The sequence below is a fragment of the Cheilinus undulatus genome, linkage group 7 (assembly GCF_018320785.1).
Source record: "Cheilinus undulatus linkage group 7, ASM1832078v1, whole genome shotgun sequence".
Classification (NCBI taxonomy): Eukaryota; Metazoa; Chordata; class Actinopteri; order Labriformes; family Labridae; genus Cheilinus; species Cheilinus undulatus.
The window spans coordinates 52,410,386-52,431,149 of NC_054871.1; the positions used below are offsets into that span (position 1 = coordinate 52,410,386).

General features: G+C 40.1%; 1 protein-coding gene across 1 annotated transcript in view; it reads right to left on the minus strand.

Moving 5' to 3' along the window:
- The window catches only part of wwc3 (WWC family member 3), a 116,183-nt gene extending 97,819 nt beyond the window's left edge, over nucleotides 1-18,364 (minus strand). The window contains exon 1 of the mRNA XM_041791128.1: nucleotides 17,941-18,364. Coding sequence (XP_041647062.1) covers nucleotides 17,941-18,086 — 146 coding nt within the window. The 5' untranslated portion in view covers nucleotides 18,087-18,364. The remainder of the gene's footprint in view (nucleotides 1-17,940) is intronic.
- Between the last annotated feature and the right edge of the window lie 2,400 nt (nucleotides 18,365-20,764).

The window sequence follows — 20,764 nt, forward strand, 5'->3', positions numbered from 1 at the left end:
AAGAAACATAGAAAACACACGAAGCAAAATGACACTGGATCAAGCAACTGCTTGTTCATATCCTCCCCCCACAAAAGACAAAAAAGAGCCATCATAATGAAAACACTGGGGGAAGCAAAATAACAGCGGGGTTCAGCGCATGTGAATAACCTTTCGGTGCTGGAAACACAGCTCATCCTTTCCAGAATAATTGAATTTGGTGTGCTTTGTGACCAAGCATAAAGGCCTCCCTTTGCTGAGCAGCAGGCCGGCCATGGCTGTTGCATAACAGAGCTAATAAAGGAGGCCTACAGGGCTCGGGATGGAGAGGAGGAGGCAAACACATGGGAACTGCCTCTGTTCTGCTGCTTTGTCTGGGGCCGCGAGCAAGCAGAGCCCCTGGGCATTAGTGTAGGCATGCCTAACATTACGCTCATTCCACAGCCACAAAAAAGCCCAGCTGAAGTGCTCAGCTTATCTGCAGGAGCCCCCGAGCTGCTCGAGGTGTCCGCCCTCCTTAAAGACATAATTATTATCAAGTGTGTGCCGGGATGAGGCCGGTTTGGAAAACGCTCAGTTGACACATTTTTGCTCTTTATATGGTTGTCAACAAGGAAGCCCGATCATATTTCTGCAGCTGATACCAATACCGATCAAATGTTGTGTTTTGATATGTCAGTCTATTTAGCCTTGCAGTGTACAGGGACCTCCTACAGGTGGCAGTGTAACCTGATTAAATGAGCGCAAAACTCATCCTTGTTCAGTCAACATCATACTTTTACTTCCTTCATTGAACAGAGCAGCACCAAAACCTCTCAAGAAGCAATCCAGCAAGAAGCCAACAACAAGGACTAGAACTGATATGATTCCTATATATGTATTCGAGTCACTCGATTACAAAAATTCCTCTGCCTTCGATAAAATCAGTCAACACCTATATATCCCAATGGTTCAGACGTGGACGTCACACTGTCGTATGGCTTCGTATGTGGTACACTGCTATTATTTATGTGGTACAATGCACCTGCTTTCACAGCTGTCATGACATAATGTGCAGTAAAAATGAGGAACGTTTTAAAGGAGAGAGAAGATGATGCAGAGATGTTTAAGTGCTGGAAGGTACTCGTCTTTAATGCACGCACTGTCTGTGGCATTGAGGCAGTTCCTAACATTGCAAAGCAGATGGGTCTTTCATCTGAACCGTTTGGGCCCGGTTAGAAAGTAACAGGACCAATCAGCGATGAGGAGCAGTACTTTCAGACGCAGCAGGGTCGTGATGTAAGCAAGCAGCAACAAGAGGTCTGCGTGAATATGATGGGAGGGGTTAGCGTGGATGCTGCTAAAGCGCCAGTTTAATGAGAACTTGACGACATTTCTTCGTGAAAAGAACAAAGATCAGCAGTGAATTGTTTTCTTTTCAAAAACGACAAAAGTCGTGTACTGACATGTCTACAGTCGCCATGGTTTGTGTTATTCCTCATAGCTGCGCACGCGCACCTTGGTTGCGGCTACGTCATGCGTTTTGTTGCTCTGATTGGCCCGTAAAGATGTGACTGACAGAACATTCGTCCAATCACACTCAGAGTTCTTTTCAAAGGCTCTGCCCTTTCTTAAACGCTTAGTATTGAAGGTTTTCCAGATGGATGTGTGAAACAAATCCATGTGGTGTGTCAGGTTAGGCAATTCCAGAATTATACTGACTCGACGGTGCAGGGCAGTGATTAAAGGTAGAAGCAAGAAAGTTTTAAAGTTTTCCACGGAGAGTGAAGGAAGCGCATGGGCAGTACTACACACATTTCTATGCACATGCTGCAGCGGTCAGTTTGAGTCCACAGAAGATTTTATAGATGTCACCAGAGTTTTACAGAGCACCCGCAGACTTCACAGTTTAAGTCTGGTTTTGGTGCTTTCTCTCCATCCATCTCTTTCTCCCTTCACTCTAAAGAGGACTCTTCACATTAAAGAGGACTACAGATTAATAAAACACAGATACCACTCAAATAGAACAATACTGCCTAAAAACAGCGACTGAGAGAGAGAGAGACAAAGAGGTCAGAGTTTATCCGTCAGGATTCAACAGGAGCTGCTTTACACCTTTAAATGTCCCCTCCAGGTGAGGGGATGGTTCAAAAAATCTTTTTTTTATCCTTGATAAACTCACAAACAAAAATTGTGGTGAAAAAAATAAAAAGTGGACACCATTGAAAATACAGGCCAAATGTCAGAACACAGCATTCACCAGCATCACTAGAACATATAATATAGCTTTACTTCTATGGAGATAAATCCATGCCAAAATGTTTAATATGAAAAAATATATAAAGTATAAATTTGAAACTGAAAGTTTATGGTTTGATCCTGAATTAAAAAAAAAACATTGAACTGAAACTAAAAATAAGTGCAAGCAAAATTTTGTTTCTGTTTGAATATACTTTTGATTCAGCTCTGTAATTATTTAAATAAAATAATTTATTTTCAATTTTTATTCTTAAATATATTTTCATATTTGAGGTTTTACTTTTCAGTCCAGGTTTAATGTTTTCAGATTCAAATCTTTTGGTTTCACATTCAAATCTTCTTTTTTTTGGTTTCAGATTTTTTTTCACTTTCAGATCTCATTTTCTCAGGTTCAAACAGGGCCCCCCATGCCCTGTTCTGGTGTGGGGGGGGTGGCCTCGACTGAAAGGGGTGTGGAACTATGAGTGACAGCATAGCAAAGAGGCTCAGGCCTTCTCACCCCAATGATGTTGCCTTCAGGAAACGTGGGTACTTTGAGAGATATGACTCACCACTTTCTATGCACTGTGTTCACCTGATTAACTGTAAATAAAGGGATGCTGAGGACAACGTTAGCTTTTACAACTCTAGACAATTATCTATTTATTAAAACATTAGAACATGTCAGATTGTTAGTATGGCTGCAGCAAAAATCCAAAAACATTGAAAATATCAAGGATGAAATCATTGTTGAGAGGTAAAGTTCTGTTCAGCTCTGTGAGCTTAACAACTGGTTGCCACTTGCCCAGTCTGCTTGCCTCCTCTGGTTGTTGTGGGCATTCTGTAGGAGATGGTACAACCAAGAATCTCAATATTAAAAATGATATTTACAATTCCATGTTTGGGCAGGCTCTGACCTGACTGGGAGCAGAAAAATAATCCTTGAGGTTGACAGCTCATGCTCCTGGATTATTTGGACAGATAGCTGTTTGAATAGGGACCCCCTCCCTGACCCGTCCCGATCATCAGGGGAGCAAATCTGACCTAAAGTAGGCACAAAATCCTGATGTGAACGGGCTGTTTAGCCTACAGCAGTAGCAGACAAGTGAAACATTTTTTTATTGTGACAGCGGTGCTTGAGCAATTACACTAAAACACACATAGTAAGAGATGCAGGATATCATTAGCATGATGCTGCTGATCAGACGTTAGCTTTATTAGTTCAAAGTCAGTGATGGCAGATATGAACATTTCTGCTGCAGCTGGTATATCGGCCTCACACATCACAGAAAAAACAGCAACCTGCAGCGTGGAGTGCTGAGGAAACCGACGAACCCTCCTCTTCAAAAGTTTGTCCTTATTTCATCGTCATTCTGTCAGCTCTGAAGTACGCTCTACAGACTCAAGTTTCAGATCTGAACATATTTGTTCCACTTGTAATTCTAAGCACTTCATCAGGACTGTCTCACCCTCAAACCTGTTCTTTCATTAGGAGAATTTATTTTAATTGTGAAGTTTAAGCTCCATTATAAGGTACCACTTTATTTCTGCACTAACGTCTGTCAGTGGGCTGTTAAACTCTCACATGAAGCTCCTCCTTTTAGGAACATTTTACATTGTATTTATACATATACATTTACATTGAAAAAGGAGGGTGTCTTTAGATGCCAAGTATCCTAAAACAATTCAGATACTGCAGAGGAAAGGAATAAATCCATCAAGTATGGAGGCCACACTTCAGCAGTAGCTACATTTAGGGTGCAAACAGTAAATCTGACACTGATTTAATACTTTTAAAGACTTTTTCATACCTTCTACATACAGTTTTTAGATCTATTGCATCTTCAGTTTCTAACCAGTTATATTTATGACACAGTTTTGTATGTGTTTTGTACAGATGGTGGGACAACAACGCAACAAAAGGAAATGCCTGTAGTATTTTTTGGAGTATGTAAACTGAACTTTCTTGGATCATTTTGAGGTTAAACTAAGAAAAAAAACAGATACCAAAAGGCAGCTAAATGGAAGTTCCTATTCTTTAAATAAGTGGCCTAAAAGTAGCTATCCTTATATCTGAGGGTAATATTTTAGCACGGCCATCTAAACTAAAAAACTTAAGAGCCAGTAAGGTATCAATGAAAAAACAGGGTAAAATCGGCAGTATCAGGATTCTTCTAATCTTTATTTCTGATTTTAAAGCATTGATGTGTCAGCAGCTGATCAGCCTTATCTCAGAGTTTTATTCATCTCAATAATTCATCTATAATTCTTGGAAGAATTCAGGTCAGATAATTTTCAAGTGTGATTAAATCTGAATATAAAAAACAAAAGCAGAAAAACTAGCAAACAATGTCTCTAGATAAATAGAAAAAGAGAATGAAGAAACTACAGAACTGAAGACCTCGTAGTCTTGCATTGAAGATTTTTAAAACTTTTCAAAAGTCTTTATTTTGGCGGCATGGATTTATCAGTTTTAGAACTTTAAAGGGCCGTGATGAGTTTCAAGCCAACGTTTATCTGTAGTTCAGACAGCGTGAGTTTGACTGCAGCAGAAAAAAGGAAATGAATGTTTTACTTGCTTTATTGCTGTGGTGTGGAGCAGTGTTGTCTGATTTTAACTAATCCAAGTTTAAAATTCTGGTTATGAACCAGCCCTACCTCCTTGTCTTTAAAGTCATGATAGAGTGAAGTTTTGTTTGCTCAGAGATTCCCTGTCAGGTATCTGAACACCTTTTTCACACATTGGTCGGATTTTTCACAACAAGCTGCCACCTGACCAAGACATCTCCGCCTCCTCCTCATTTAGCAGTGAGCAAACGTGAACTCTGGCTGATGCGCTGCTCCGTTACACCACATCGCCATCATCATTGATAATTATGTTTCAGCTCAATGGCTCCAGTGTTTCAGTGATTAGGCGATAATCCACAGCTGAAACGCCTCCCTGGAGGTCGGCAGACGCAGGGCAAATATTTGACTCAAACCCAGAAGTGAGGCAAACCGTACGTATGGAGGGGTCCAAACACGCCGTTACATTTCTTTGAACTGAGCTGGCCTGAAAGTTTGTGGAACTATTTTAATGAAGCATTAAATTACAATGAGATAAAATAGCCATCTCTGTATGATGGGCTGCTTTTCTATTTCAGGCTAGAGGCCTTTAGTTCCTGCATCAGAGCTGGAAAACTTTTAAAACATATCAGATCTACAAATCTACAACTGAATGAGGATTTTTATACTGATATTTTGTTCTTTGAAGCCAAAACAAACGTCACAACAGCAGAAACATAAACTCAGATTTCATTCTAGTAAAAAACAAAACATTTAATAGAAAACAGAAGTCCTGGACACTCAATATCAGGCCATTTTTAATTTTCAATGAGCAAAAATCTGACAAATTCCTACGCACCATCAAAACGGACAAAAGCATTGGCAATGACTACATTTACTGAGGTTGTAAAATTTTCTCTACCTTAAATACTATATGTCTAAAAATGATCAAATTTCCATTATTATAATGATTCATGGTTTCCAAATGTAAAGAACTCTGTGATCTTCAGGCAGAGAGAGAGAGAGAGAGAGAGAGAGAGAGAGAGAGCACTGTTTAAACTAGGGCTGCCAGAAGCAGTGAATGAACCCTGCACCTTTGCACACGGTGGGCTGATGTTCATGTCATGTTTGTAGCACAGCTGCTTCAGAGATGTTCTATTACACACAGAAATATCAACATTCTGTCATCTCATGTCTGATGTCTGTAAGTACATAAGCTCATGACAAAGCTACTTCCTGTTTCATGGCGAACAAAAATTGCCATCGCGACAGAGTTAGATGGAAACTTTTGCTTTTCTAACTGGAGCAAGTTGCACCTCTTAGCTTTGATCATTCAGAGTAGATCAGGAAACAATCAGAGGCAGTGATTTCCTCTCACCACTTGGTGGGGTCGTGCATGTTTAGAAAAATAAAAATGCCAGTTTGTTCCAGTTGGTACTAGAGAGAGGTGATACCAGTGTTTTTTAATCCAATACGATACGATGCGATACTTTTTGATGTCATTTTATCGATAGTGATACTGATACTTTTGAAGAAATAAAATATTAGACTCACAAACTTTCAAAAGTTACACATTTCAGGCAAATAAAAAGGTGTATGCAGGTCATTCAGAAATTTATTTCAAGAGAAACTTCAATCAAATTAAAATGTTTGTGCAAGCAGGTACAAAATAAAATATAATCATAGCACAAACTTCAGTGTTTCCCATACATTCATTTATTTGTGGTGGACCGCCACAAATACATTAAGCCCACCATAAATAGATTTTGGCGCTACCTGATCGCCCTCGCTCTGTGAATGTAGCGTGTCGTTACAACTCCAGTGTTTCCCTGACCATTCTATTGGGGGGGGTGCCCCGCCCTCCTTGAAGGTCGAGTTAATTTTCATTTAGTTGTATTTTGTACAATGTGCCAGATCAACAGAAGTCATTTATGGATACCTTTCATACAGAGCAGGTCTATACCTAGTCCCTTTACTAAATAAACTAAATAGCCCTATGTTATTCATGTAGTTTACACCAATGCATGAAAGTTCTGAGTCCTGGTGTTGTGCTTGTTCCGTCTGACTTCATAACCAGAGCCTCGCCTCCTCCTGAGAGTTCTCTCAGGCAACAAATTTATTCTCTAAAGTTGTGTATGAACTGATGTACCGCTTATTTTACGTCTGAGATAGTTAAATGAACTCTGAATTCTGGCGCGAGATTGCAGCAATTGTGCATTATTTATTGAACTCTCGCAACTAGTCTGACACTTGTAATGCAGGAAAATCCTGCAATCCCCTGTATATCAACAACTGACAGACAGAAAAAAAACAAAATATGATTTTTTTTGTACACCATTCTAAATATATGCTACTAGATTGATTGCTTATGTAATGCACAGCGTCACTGCTGCAAAAAAAGCTTTAAACTGGTATTTTGTCACAAATTTCAGGTTAAGGAAATATTGCACCTTCTGTGTGACATGGATGAGCAGTAAACCCAAAACAGTCTTGAGAGGAGAGAGGCAGGGAGGCAGGGAGGTGCTCGGCGGTGCTCGGTGGAGAAGCGGGGGTGAGACGTAGTTTATAGTACTCATTTGGCATCAATACTTTGTTAGAGAAATATATATATAAACAAAAGTAAGGCAATTCGTGCTTGGTACATTATTTCTTTGTTGTAACAGTGCTTCTTGGTAATAAATCTTATACTGTTGGAAGGCCTGTTTATTACCTTTTTAAAGGATGCCACATTTGTAAGGATCATGCATTTGTGGGATGAGCAGCAGAGTATGTGGGTTGTGCCCATGAAAAATGTGCCAAATCTTCTCAACAAATGCCAAGCAGCTCATTTTGCTGTTGCTATTGACTCGTTCTGAGCGTCTGGTACCCCCAGGTGCAGCACCTGTGAGCATGGGCCCTGCTACAGTGGTCAGTAGATGTCTGCTTCAAGAATCAGCATGCCACGTTTGACTGATCTGGATAGGGCCCGTCGGTTGGGCAACTTCAAGCTGGTATTCAGCAAAACCAAGTTGCAGCATTGTTTGGAGTGAGCCCTAGTACCAACTCCAAACTGAAGGCCAAGTTCCATATAACGGGGAATGTCAGAGACAGGCCGTGAAGTGGGCGTCCCAAGACAACACCCCAAGAAGACTGTTTTTTCACCCTGTCAGCAAGAACTCTATCCTCCAAGATGACAACATTAGCCCCCACAGAGCAGGGTTTAATCAGAGACTACCTCCAGAATCTAGGAGTAAAGTGGATGGAATGACCTGCAGCAGTCCTGACCTTAACCCCATTGAACACTTGTAGGATCGGCTTGGGCGTGCTGTTCGTGCCAGAGTGACCAACACAACCACGTTGGCTGACTTGTGACAAATGCTGGTTGAAGAATGGGATGCCATCCCACAGCAGTGTGCGACCAGGCTGGTGACCAGCATGAGAAGGAGGAGCCAGGCTGTTGTGGCTGTGTATGGTTCTTCCACACGCCACTGAGGCTCCTGTTTGTTGAAATAAATAAATAGTTAAATTGTCAATATATCTTGTTTCTTCAAACTTAAATCATCCAATCCACCAAACACCAAACAAGAGTCAATGGCAGAATCAGTTGTTTGGCACAACCCACATACTTAGCTCTGCTGCTCATCCCACAAATGCATGATCCTTACAAATGTGGCTCCATTTAAAAGGGCAGTAAACAGGCTTTCCAGCAGTATAAGATTTATTACCAAGAAGCACTGTTACAACAAAGAAATAATGTACCACAACACAAACTGCCTTATGTTTTGTCTTAAGTTTATATATCGATACTGTAGTAACGATACTCCCACCACTAGTTGGTACTCTCATCGAGCACATGAAATCAGATATGATGAAATTCAGCTGAGTTATGACTCTTCAACATCTATGCCCTCCTGTAATCCTCATGCCTCCATCCAAAACTCACTGATTTTTGTACCATGTTGAACCAACATGGCACTAACTTGACATAAAAAAATTATAAATTGTTAAAAACAGTAGTTTCTAGCATAAAACATGATGTTTCCTGTTACCACAAGGAGGCGCTATGACCTGTACCAAATATTACCATGAGAATGTTTGCATGGTTGGTTCTTCATTTTACAAAGAAAACTTGAGTCAGACTGGATTATTGAACGATTGCAAAAATAATGTAATTGTGATTTTCCCCCCCAATATTGTGATTTAATATGCGATTATCATTAGGTTCTTCATTTTATGTATTTTTCAACAAATTCAAGCAATAAATCATTCCATATTATAACCTTCATTCAATCAGGAACACTCTCATCATACATTTAACCATTTTATTGCAAAATGGAAATGCAGTTTTTCTTTGCAGAGAAAGTTCTGCTCTAAAGACGCCCCCTGGGTTAGTCAAGCAGCGTGCTTTGACTTTCCAGGGATTGCATAGCTAGAAACCCCCATATGGATAGATGCATTTGTGACAATGTGTTTTAAAAACAATGAAATTATTTATTAGTCCGTATGGCATGAATCAATGAAGGTGCAACAAGCTTCAAGCTATGAAGGAGGCGGCAGGGGTGGGGGAGGTGAGGCTGGCTATCAGCTGATCACAGCTGGGGTATGACTTTCACGAACTAATGCTGAGCTTCGTCAATTTTAGATCAAATGAACAAATAAATTTTGCTCATTTTGCAAATTTGATGTCATTAATTATGTCACTCATTATGATTAAGAAAAACATACATAAAACACGAAAAGGAGGATTTTTGGAAACCATTTTTAAAAATTTGACACTTGAACTTTTGCATAATGTGCAAAAACTCTCTGCCAATGCAAAAAATAAGATTTATTAAACTGGTATTTTGACGCATTTCAAGTCAAAGAAATATTGCTACTTCTGCGATTTGTAAATTGCAGCAGGCCATATTGTGATTTAATCTAATTTGCGATAAATTGCCCAGCCCTATTTTGTACATTTTGCTAACTTTTTCATCATTGAGTTCTGTTCTTGCAGCAACCCAGACACTAGGAGGAGTTTGTTGAAGTATGACCCTTGGAAAAAAAAATAACCCAGTTTACACCAATTTATTCAAAATAAGTTTCCTGTTGGAGATAAGGGAGGGACTGAAGAAGCTTTTTAGTACATTCCCCACACTGCATCAGCACTTAAAATTTAAAGATCTAGGATAAAATTGGAGGAGGGGGCTTAAACTTTGAAAACTGTTGGTGAAGTCTGATAAACATTCACATTTTTCCCCAGGAATCATTCACAAGCTAAAATTCACACACTTTAAACATGTTTAGACCTTCAAAAGTCTGTTTAAATGTAGAGCATGATTAAAAATGTCATTTTCATTTGATTTGTACTAATAATCACATTGACATAACATTTTCCAATATCAATATTTAACTTTAAAAGACAATAACTGCTGATACTGATCTCATGCTGATAATATTGTGCAGCTCTACTTATTATATAAATGTTCTTGAAAATTGCTGATCTTGTAATCATAAGAATGTTACTATTTTACTGTGAACAACCTTTTCACAGAACTATGGCCCCATTTCTTTAATACAGTGCATGGCAGCCAACTATTGATACTTAACTATTGATATTTACCATATCGTCATCATCTTGTTTGAAAATATATCAGATATGTCTTTAAACTCAGTGCATTGCTGAGTCCTTACTGAACTTGAGCATCTTCTATCTTGTCCTTAAAAAAGAGCTCCAGAGGCTTTAGTTTCGCCCCAGAAACAGACGTTATTATGACTAAAATATGGGAATGTTTGATCCCTGCCAAATAAAGCACGTCTCAGTTCCTTGAAGCCTCCCATCTGTCATGTCAGTCCCAGACACAAAATAAATACTGACCCCTCCGATGGACAGCTATCACCTTTCCTTTTTTCTACAAACAGACTATTCTGGTCTTTTAAACTTTCTACACCTTAAATGATTCATTTACTTATTTATACTGACAAAAGCAGTGGCAGTGGTTGATGCATTTATTTTTTTTAATCTGTAAAGATCCTCAGAAAGTCTGCTTGGACAAGATAGTTAAGAGTTTTTTCTCACCAAATTATAGTATTTTCTGGTCTTCCCTGCATGACCAAACAAGGATGCACCAATCTGATACTCCTAACCATCTGTACCATCTGTACCATCTGTACCAACCATTCTGATCTGATCTATCACATAAATCTAATCTAAACAACAGGGGGTTGATTGGTGGGATTAAAGGAAACCTGTGATTGCTCTTTGTGCTGCATTATGTTGAATTTGTGCAAAAATACATGCAGTTAAATACAATCTGTTATTTTAACCAGGGATGTCCCGATCCCGATCACATGTATTGGATCGGAGCTGATTCTAAGCATTTTTATTTGATCGGCAATTTAATCCGATCAGCCAAGACGATCATTCATGCCCTGCCGTCTCGACATTACATTACTGACACTGCTTTACCAGAGCTGTACAACAAAGTATGTGATAGCATACTAGAGAAACACAGCTTCACTGACATTAGCTTCACTACAGACATTTGGAGCTCTGGGGCCTCATTTATAAAACATTGCGAAGGATCCATACTAAAGTGTACATGCGCCCAAAAGCTGAAAATGGCGTGCACCAAAAATAATCTGATTTATAAAACCATGCGTGCGCACACTTCCAAGCACTTTTCCCTTTTAAATCACAACCCCCCCAACACACACCTACATTTTACCATGAATAGTCAATGCTAAGTACCTCATGAATGTTTTTGCATATAAATAAGCCTGCTGATCGACGGCATTTTACACTCGATCACGGCAGAGACGATAAGGAAAAGGAATTTCACGGAAACCGAAATAGAGGTGCTTGTGGGTGAGGTGGAGGCCAGAAAAATGATTTTTTTTTTGTTGGTCACAGTGGCATCACTAACAAAAGAATAACAAGCGAGTGGCAGCACGTCATCACCGCTGTAAATAGTGTGAGTGTCTCTTCCCTACACTGCTGTGCATCAGGATGATTGAGTCATGTGTTGACCCACGCCGTCGTGCCACTAAATTTGTCAAAACCACATTTGGGGTACAAATAATCTGTACATTTATTGTATGCACATTTTTTTTCGGTTCACAAAGACAAATTCATTTTCACTCAGAGCCCTTCAAGCAACGTGAGTGCAGTCAATTGCACCGATTACATTTGGGAAACCGGACTTTGCTGTAAATTGCCTTTTAATGTTGGCCTGTTCACCCACAGTGTAAGGAAACCCGATGTATCGACTGGTCATGTTTATAATGCCATCCAAAACAGCTGGCATTATTGTGCTGAGGGACGACTGTGATATCTCAGACCTAAGGACAGAATTTAACTGTATATCAGACCCAAAAGGGGCTTTAGACAGAAAATGTAAAATCATATATTGTTAATCATATCAAACACATACCTGTTGGCTAATTCCCACTGGTAGGAGAAGGTTGCCAGAAACCCCAGAGTGGTCAGCACCTGTCTATGCACCGGGATAGCGCAGTAGTTCTGTCTAATACTGGGCCCAGTTCAGCACATAGATCCAAGAGCACTGCTCTAGGGAATCTAAATCGGCTTATTGGCTAGTCATCATCATGGGCCAGGAAATCTTCGTGGTCACTGAAGCCTCTCTCCATCCTGATCCTACCATTTGCGTGATCTTCCAGCAGTGCCAGCGCATCCTTTGTGCAGCATTACGCACGAGTGTCATGGCACTATTTATATGCTTACTCAGCAATTAGACTGATTGTTACACACCTTGTCACAATTAATACTAATCAATGAGTGCTATCCACCACTCTGTATCATTTGAAGATGAAAGTATGATATATGAACATTGTGCATACAGGAGTAGGTGTAATGGCTCACTAAAGGAACACATCTATAATACTGCAGACTTGGGTGTTTATGATTACGTGGGTCTATAAGTCTGATATGTGATGGCATTAAATGTATAAGATGAAACTGACTTCAGTTCACCACCTCACCATCTGTGCCGCAAGTTTCCCCGTCTCCAAAATGTTTGTGCGCAAGGATCAAAGTGGACGTACCGGTGCGCACATCCTCCCACACACTTTATTTTTATAAATCACAACCTTTGCGTGGAAAGTAGCGTGCCACTTTCAAGCCCCATGTTTTGCATAAGCAAGCTTTATAAATGAGGCCCCTGATCTTTGCCCCATGTCACTGCTGAACCTCTGAGAAATAAAAGTGAGGGGGGAAAAAGTGATGTAGCAGCTCCAGTTGCACTTTAGAAATTCCACGGAAATAATAAGACAGCCTTGTATTTGATATTTGGCTTTTATTGCAGTGTTAATGTTTTGGTTTATGTCTCAGATTAAGCTGCTACATTTTAATAGGGATTGTTGTTTTGAATCTGTATGATTCATCTGTTTTTGATCCTATTCAAGTTAAACTGTTTACACCACTTTAAAGTGGAGTTAGGCTGTTTTGAATTTATTTTTCAAGTTCAGTTTTTGTTGTGACTAATAGAATCAAGTTAACTTCTAAGTGGAATTATAATATTTAAAATTCATTTATTGAATTCATATGTTATTGTGACTATTGACTCTGCTACACCACCTCTAAGTGATCTGAGGTTATCTGAGTTCGCTTTTTTGACTGCTCAGGTCATTCAGCTGACCACTTTAAGTGGATTTTGATTGTCCGATTCAATACTAAACACTGCACTAAGTGAATATGTACATTTATTTTTTGACAGATAAAGTGAAACAGAGCTATAACACAATTCTGAGCAGAAATGTGAATTTATGTTTTTTTCCAACAATATTGGCTTTACTGAGTTAAATGGATTAAGTTTGAGATATCTAGTAGTAACAGTTGAAACTCTAATCTAGGTAATTACGAGTATCAGATCAGGACTCAGTATCAGCAGATATTCAATATTAAAAAATCAGATTGGGATCGGAGGCCAAAAATGCTGACTGGGACAACCCTAGTTTTAGCAATCCAAAGGCATCATATAGTAGCAGGTTAAAGGCTGCAGCTAATGAAAGAGAGAGAGTAATGCCTCTATAGCACAAACACACTGGTAATGTTCATAGCAGACCCGATATTGATACTAGATTAGATCTGGCCCATCTCTGGACTCATGCTACACCTAGATGTAAAATCTGTGAGGATGTAACCCTTTGGTTTGAAAAGTTTACCAACTTCAAGTCAAGCTTGAAGTGACATTCGTAGAATCCAACATGGTCTCTACAGTGCAGCAGGCCTGGCTCTAAGTGAAGGTAATACAGGATGCTGCCTATAGGTGCCAACATGATTAAAGCTTACTCTGCGATGAGACATAAAACTTTTAAGTCAAACACTGGTGTCCAGGGTTTCCCATAGACCATGGTGCTCTATGCCACCACCAACAAAATGAATAGGTTAATTGGAGACTCTAGATTGGCCGCAGGTGTGTGTGAGCATGCTTGGTTGTCTGCCTCTACGTGTCAGCCCAGCCCAATGACATAGGCTCCAGCCCCCCATGACCCTCAACAGGATAAGCAGTATAGAAAATGGATGGATGATTTATAAATGGGCTCCACTGAAAGTGAATAAGGCTGACATCTGCCTGCTGAGCTAGCGTTCTCTAGTTTACTGATGGAGGCGTCACATGCCTACTATGTCATATGTTCTGTTAATCTGATTGGCTTGTGATGAATAAGACAGACTTTGTCTAACACACAGACTGTAGAAAGAATTGGACAAGGCTGTGTGACGTCAGCTGTCACATAGGCAGACTCAAACAGCTCTTGAAGCCAATCCACGGCGGCTTCCATATTGAAATCACAGTCTCAACCAAACTTTGGATCAACCTAACGGCCCGACGTCTAAGCGCGACTTCCTGTCAGCTAGCTAGCTAGCATTCTGGTTGACAGAAACGTAGCTTCTGCCTGTTGAGCTGTCTGTCAATCAAACAAGACACATCAATCAGTGCGCAGTGAGGTTTTTCCTAAATATAGTCTAAACCATTGTGGTACAAAAAAATTCATCCCCCGTACAGTGAGAGCACATGAAAACATTAGCTAATGAGACACGTTTGGTTTTTTGAACCAGGCTGTAAACCAGTTTATTTCTGGTGTAAAACCAGAAACAGGTGCTCAGACAGGACTTCTGCAGCCAGCCTCAAGTGGACACTCGATGTATTGCAATTTTTTGCACTTCTGCATTGGCTTCATTTTTCAGGACTGGAGGCTTCTGCTTGGTCTAACAGACTATGTGGTCTTGCTTGGATGGATGTGAAATGTATCCCACGACATGAATATGTGAAACACTCTATCAGATGCCAATGTTAAACTGATGCATCTGTGCATCCCTAGAAGATTCAACATTGTAGCTATCATTTCAATAAAATCAAGTAAACTGAGCAGGAATAATAAAGAAAACAGAAAAAAAAACATGCTGAATTAGGATATATTCTCTAAAAATTACCTTTTAAAACAAAGCAACTAAGCATTTAAACCCCAATTAATCATTGTAGCTCTAGTTATTTCTTTGAAGTTATTAAACGTGAAATAATGCAAAAATCATGCTCAAATTACAGTTAAGCACATAGTGCTCAACATGTTTTTCTAATGGGACAAATCAAGCTAATATCAACTGGGAAAATGCTTATGGACACGCTAACCATTGCTCTGAGGATGTTAGATTCTAGAATAATTGAGGTCAGACTGCTTCCTCTTCATACTCTGGTATCTGAATCTCTCATCTTACTGTCGCTCCGCATTTGGTTCATTTTCCTGATTCCATGTCTAAATAATCTGATCATAATCACACCAAGACTCAGGCTCATGCACAGTTAGAGTCTGTCGCTCATGATAATGAAGGCTTGTATTAACGATCCGTGGTAGATACCAGATATCTAAACCTTTGACTGTAGTCGTACCTAAACAGAGCAGCTGTCAAACAGGAAAACTGCATTCATCTCCTCCAGCTCCACCATGTTTCCCAGTGCTGCAGCTGATGGATGGCACAGCATTTTTAAGAGCGGCTGACACTAACCGAATAGCTGACACCTTTTTGTATCTGTTGCACGTTAGCAGAAAGTCCGCTTTAGGGCTGTGAAGTGATGTGATTTATTGGAAAGTCAGTATCAGGTGGTGACAGCAGACATTCCTCGGGCCAAGATAACCTATAAATCACTGGGCAGCACCAGAACAAATGCAGAAAACATTCTTTAGTCATGCGAAGGCAAAAAAAAAAAAAAAAAAAAAATCCACTAGAGCTCAAACGCTGACGATTACGAGACGTTTTGAAACTGCTATCAGCTGCACACAACAATGCTCAATCAACTTGCAAACGGAGAGGGAGGTTCTTCAAGGAAATCAGGTTTTCTTATCTAGATTACGTGCAGCTACTACATTCCCACTGTCGAAATCAGCTGCAAGAAATCTGCTTTGAAAAAAAACGTTGCACAGAAAGAGACGAGTGTTGTTTTTGTCAGAACTTTTCCCTCATAATGCAGCAGAGTTAAAATACTTGCTATAATTCCCAGTAATCTCACAAAGTCTGCTTTGAATGCCTGATTGAGCCTGTTTCTGGGCTGCTGAAATCCCAGTCCCCACAAAAGCACATCCTTGCAGCTTTCCCAGTGGCCCAACTAGCATTCCTGACATTTTTTCACAAAGATTTCTGGGAGTTGGAGTTTTAAGCCCTCGCTTTGCTAAGTTGCATTCTCAAATCAATTGAAACATGCAGATGAAGGGTAGTTTAGAGCTGAAGTACAACTTTAGAGAGTGCAGAGCTGCATGGCCAGGAAGAGGAGTTGGGTAACAATGGCTCACTGTGCTGAAGCAGGAATGTTTCAGGTCAGTGGGAGTCATAAATGAGCTTACTGATGAGTCTGATGATTCAGGTTTGTGGAGGCAGATTCATATAAACTCAGGTGACTCGCCTAACAATGTAGTCTGCTGTTTCAGGAGACAAGCAGTGAAGGTTGAGCTGCTCCATGTCACAGACCAGTCAGACTTTTAAGAGACTAATAATCTTTTAAGGTTCAATGTGAGCAGCTGCACAGTAGGGGACCGTGATGGGCGTTACATCCCATGTTTGCATGGGAACTTCCCAAAAGAGTTGAGGCCACAAAACTGCTGCCGAATCACGTACGACCCATCAGTGTCCACTAGGGCTGGGGGATTTGGACCATAGAATTATAGCTTCATTTTAATCAATTCATCGTATACATCTCTATATCTATACTGTAAATGGCTGTATCAAATAATCAAACCATACTGAAACCACTGCATCTGTCTCCACTGTCTAAATTGTATAACTGGAAACACTGGAAGCATTCACATACTGAGGCTGTCAAAAGTTTCTGTGCTTTAAAATACGATACATTTTAAAATGATGAAATTCTCCATTATTTTAATGATCTGTGAAATCAAAAAGTACAATCTTCAGTGATATTTTAACCAAAGGAAACAGACAGCCTTGCTTAATTGCACAAATATGTTGACAACGTTTGGTAGAGTGGGTGGAACTGGTGAGGACTGAGGCTTCTCTTTCCTCCTTATCCAAATATTGCCGACATATTTGTGCAAAAAAGTACAGAAACTTTAATGATCTCCAGACATATTTTCAACAAAAGCAGAGAGAGGAAAAGTTGCCTTAATGCATTAATATGTTGGCAACATTTTCAGAAGTGTCTGGAAGGAGGAGTGAGACTTTTCCACTGTTGCCAACATTTTTGTGCAATTCAGACGCTGTGCAAAAGTCTGACTGCAGTTATTGAGAATTAGAAATTAATGATCCAATATAAGGTGTTAAGGTCTTATGTGGAATTAAGAAGATACCAAAAACATTAGATTTTTACTAACATAACAAAATAAATGTAATTACAGTTCCCTATTTAGCTCAGATTGACTGTTTTGTGGTGGAAAAGCTGTGCTGTCAGTCATTTTACTGAGCATTAAGCCTGGCAGTTTTTAATCAATTACTACACTGATTTAGAGGATATTGTCTCATTCTCTATCTTGTTTGAATATTTATCGATGTACCACCAAAAGTGATACGTTGCCCACCCCCAGTATTTACTAGAAACCAAGCCGCAGCTTTGTGTCACATTAAAGGGAATGAAGGGGGAATTCACTGCCCCGGCCCCTGTAAACAAAACAAAAAGTGTTTTCCTTCCATCTCCTCCTGTGCTGGGTTGTTACTGAATTAAAGAGACTTTAAATGTGAATGGATGTATTCCCGGTGCTCCCGGGCCTTCGGCATACCTATCTCTGGGGTCAATCCATGAAGTTTGCCGGGTGTTGTGGTCGATAAAGAACACTCTGCCATCGTAATCCCGGGCTTCCTCCCAGCCCGCGGGCAGCGGCAGCTCCGAGCTCTCTCTCCGCTTTCCGCCGCTGACCCACGGCATAGCGTCGGGATGGTAAGAGGGCTGAAGCCCCCTGCCCTGCGTTTTGTCCCCCCGAAAAAGTCGCTCCTCACTGCATTACAACAAACTCTACCTCGACGCACAAGTCGGCGCAAACAAAGTTGACGCAAAAACAAAACTTTCCACCGAGGTTGTCCGCTTAAAACGTCCCACTGGAGGTACATCCACGGTCCTTCTTCTTAAAACTGTCAGAAAAACAGCAGCGCAGCTCTCACGGTCCTCGGTCCTCCATGTTCGCCTCCTCCACCATGTTTCATTCCTCCGTGTCCATATTCGGCTCGAGCACATTTGCATAAACGGTCGGACGTACAGCGGAACGAGCTGCTCCGTCCAATGAGGAAACTTCAGAGTCAAACTCTCTCATTAAACTTCAATAACGAGTCGAATTAAGCTGCGAAACCTTTTAGCTCAGCGGTGATTAATTTAACAGCAAAAGTGTGTTAAAGACGGTTATTTAGCTAGCAACTTCACTGTTCACCCACCAACCAACAACCTGTTGATCCTGAACGCACCTTAACGGTTATTAACGCCAAAAATAGAAAGTTTTTACAATATTTAGATATAATTTTAAAATAACAATAAATCAAAATTAAAAACAGCTTAATTTTACATCTTTATCCGCGGGCAACTCCCCCTTTCGTCCAGTGACAACCATGAGTGACTGCAGGCTAACTTAAACTATACAACAGCGCCACCTGGTGTCAGGAAGACGAAACAACATCATTTTAGAAACTTCTACTCAGCGTGTGGCTCTTCTGTGATGATTTGTGACTCATTTATGTCTTCATTTGAAATATTATTCTCACAGAAAACCTTAAAAAAGGGAAACATTGTCCTCAGAAATTATCCATTGTAAGGCACATTATCAGTTTGTTTCACACACTTATGCAGTAGGCTTTTATTGTCAAACTTCATTGTCAACCTTTATTTTTTTTCTCTGTATATTTCTGCTGCCCTTATTTGCAATTTTGTTGCCACTTTCAATCCATTTTTGCCATTCCTATTTGCCCCCTTTATCTCATTTTACCCATTTTGCCACTTTTATCATGCTTTTTACTATTTTTCCCTTTTTTGGTCATTTTCACCCATTTGAGCTGCCTTTTGCCATTAAATGCAATTTTTCTCCATTTTGCTCCCTTTTAGTGGCTTTTTGAATATTTTAGTCACTTTTCACTCATTCTTTGCAACACGATGATTTTTGATCATTTTTGTCAAATCTCACCCTTTTTTGCCAGTTTCTCCCAACTTTGGCCACTTTTCACCCAGATTTTGCCATTTTGTGTCTGTTTTGCTCCTTTTCACCACCTGTAGTTTATTGTTATTGCCACTTTAACCTTTGTTGTCACTTTTCGCCACTTCAATTGTGGCTCTTGCAAAGGTTTTTTTTTGCTGATCTACTCTGAGGTAAACAGAGAAAGAACTACCCACACAAATTTGCTACGAAAAAAATCAATTCTGAAAAATTCTATAACAGGATCTGGTAGATGTTAGAGGAATTTCATGTTGTTCTTTAAAAGCAAATGTACTCTAGGTTCATACAAACATTGTTTCAGCATTAGATTGATATCTAATTTAAAAAGATAATACCTGGAGGATGCAATATTTGCATGGGACTCCTTTATCCAGTGGTTGAACCTCCTTGCAAAATTCCTTACAATCTATGCCCCAGGGTTAGGGTTAGGCACAGAGACATCATTATCTCACCTACTTTACCAGTTGGCCCACACAGCTCAAACAGGAATGCCACCTTCAGTGGACCCATGCTCCGTACATGCTAGCTTCAGGTAGTGACAATGCTGATACTACTTCCCTAACTGCAGCTACAGAAAGATAACACACATTACACAGTTAACAAAAAAATGTGCAAAAGAGAAAATGAGAAAGATTGGAAAAAGAGAGATAGAGACGGAGAAGAGCTTAGCAGTAGGGTGAGGGAGGCAGAGCTCAGGGTGAGGGTGGGCTGCCACACCTCACCTGGCATGGCTTGGTGCTCTACCTGCCCCTACTCCCTCATTTTCACGAGTTATGAGAGGAAATAACAGATTATGCGAAACTGAGTTAAGGGGTTTCATCAACCTTTATTTTTTCTCCCAGCTTGCATTTTTCCTCCTCATCTAAATCCATTGACTGGCCTGAACTACATCATCTCACATCTCCTCAACTGGCAGTCAAATTCTGTCCCTGCACTCCCAGCTCACTACACAGGAAAATTTGGGGGTAGTTTTTCCAGGGTAGGAAATATTTACTCAAAAATAGTAAAATGTACTATTTTTAGTGTATTTATTACCAGCTACAACCAGAGTTGGAGTAAAATCACAGATCTGCCAGAGTAAAACTTTAAGTTTAAGTTTCAAGGACACGGCTGCAGCTCGTTAGCTGCCACAGCTGTAGATAATCACAGGCAATCAAGATCTACACACCTGTAGCTGTAGCAAGCTTCTAATCAGGTAGCCTGGCTCTTCAACCTTTAAAGATCCTGTAAAGTGAAATCAAAAATCTGTGTCTTAACACTCTAGAAATGTTGGAATAAGGTTGTAAACATGAAAACACTGAGAGCTACATGTGACTGAATTCTGGATTTAGACTGTTAGAAAGCTTTTCACCTCTTCCTGGCTGGGTTTAATGTGGGCGGGGCCAATATGAAGGTTCATGATGTCACC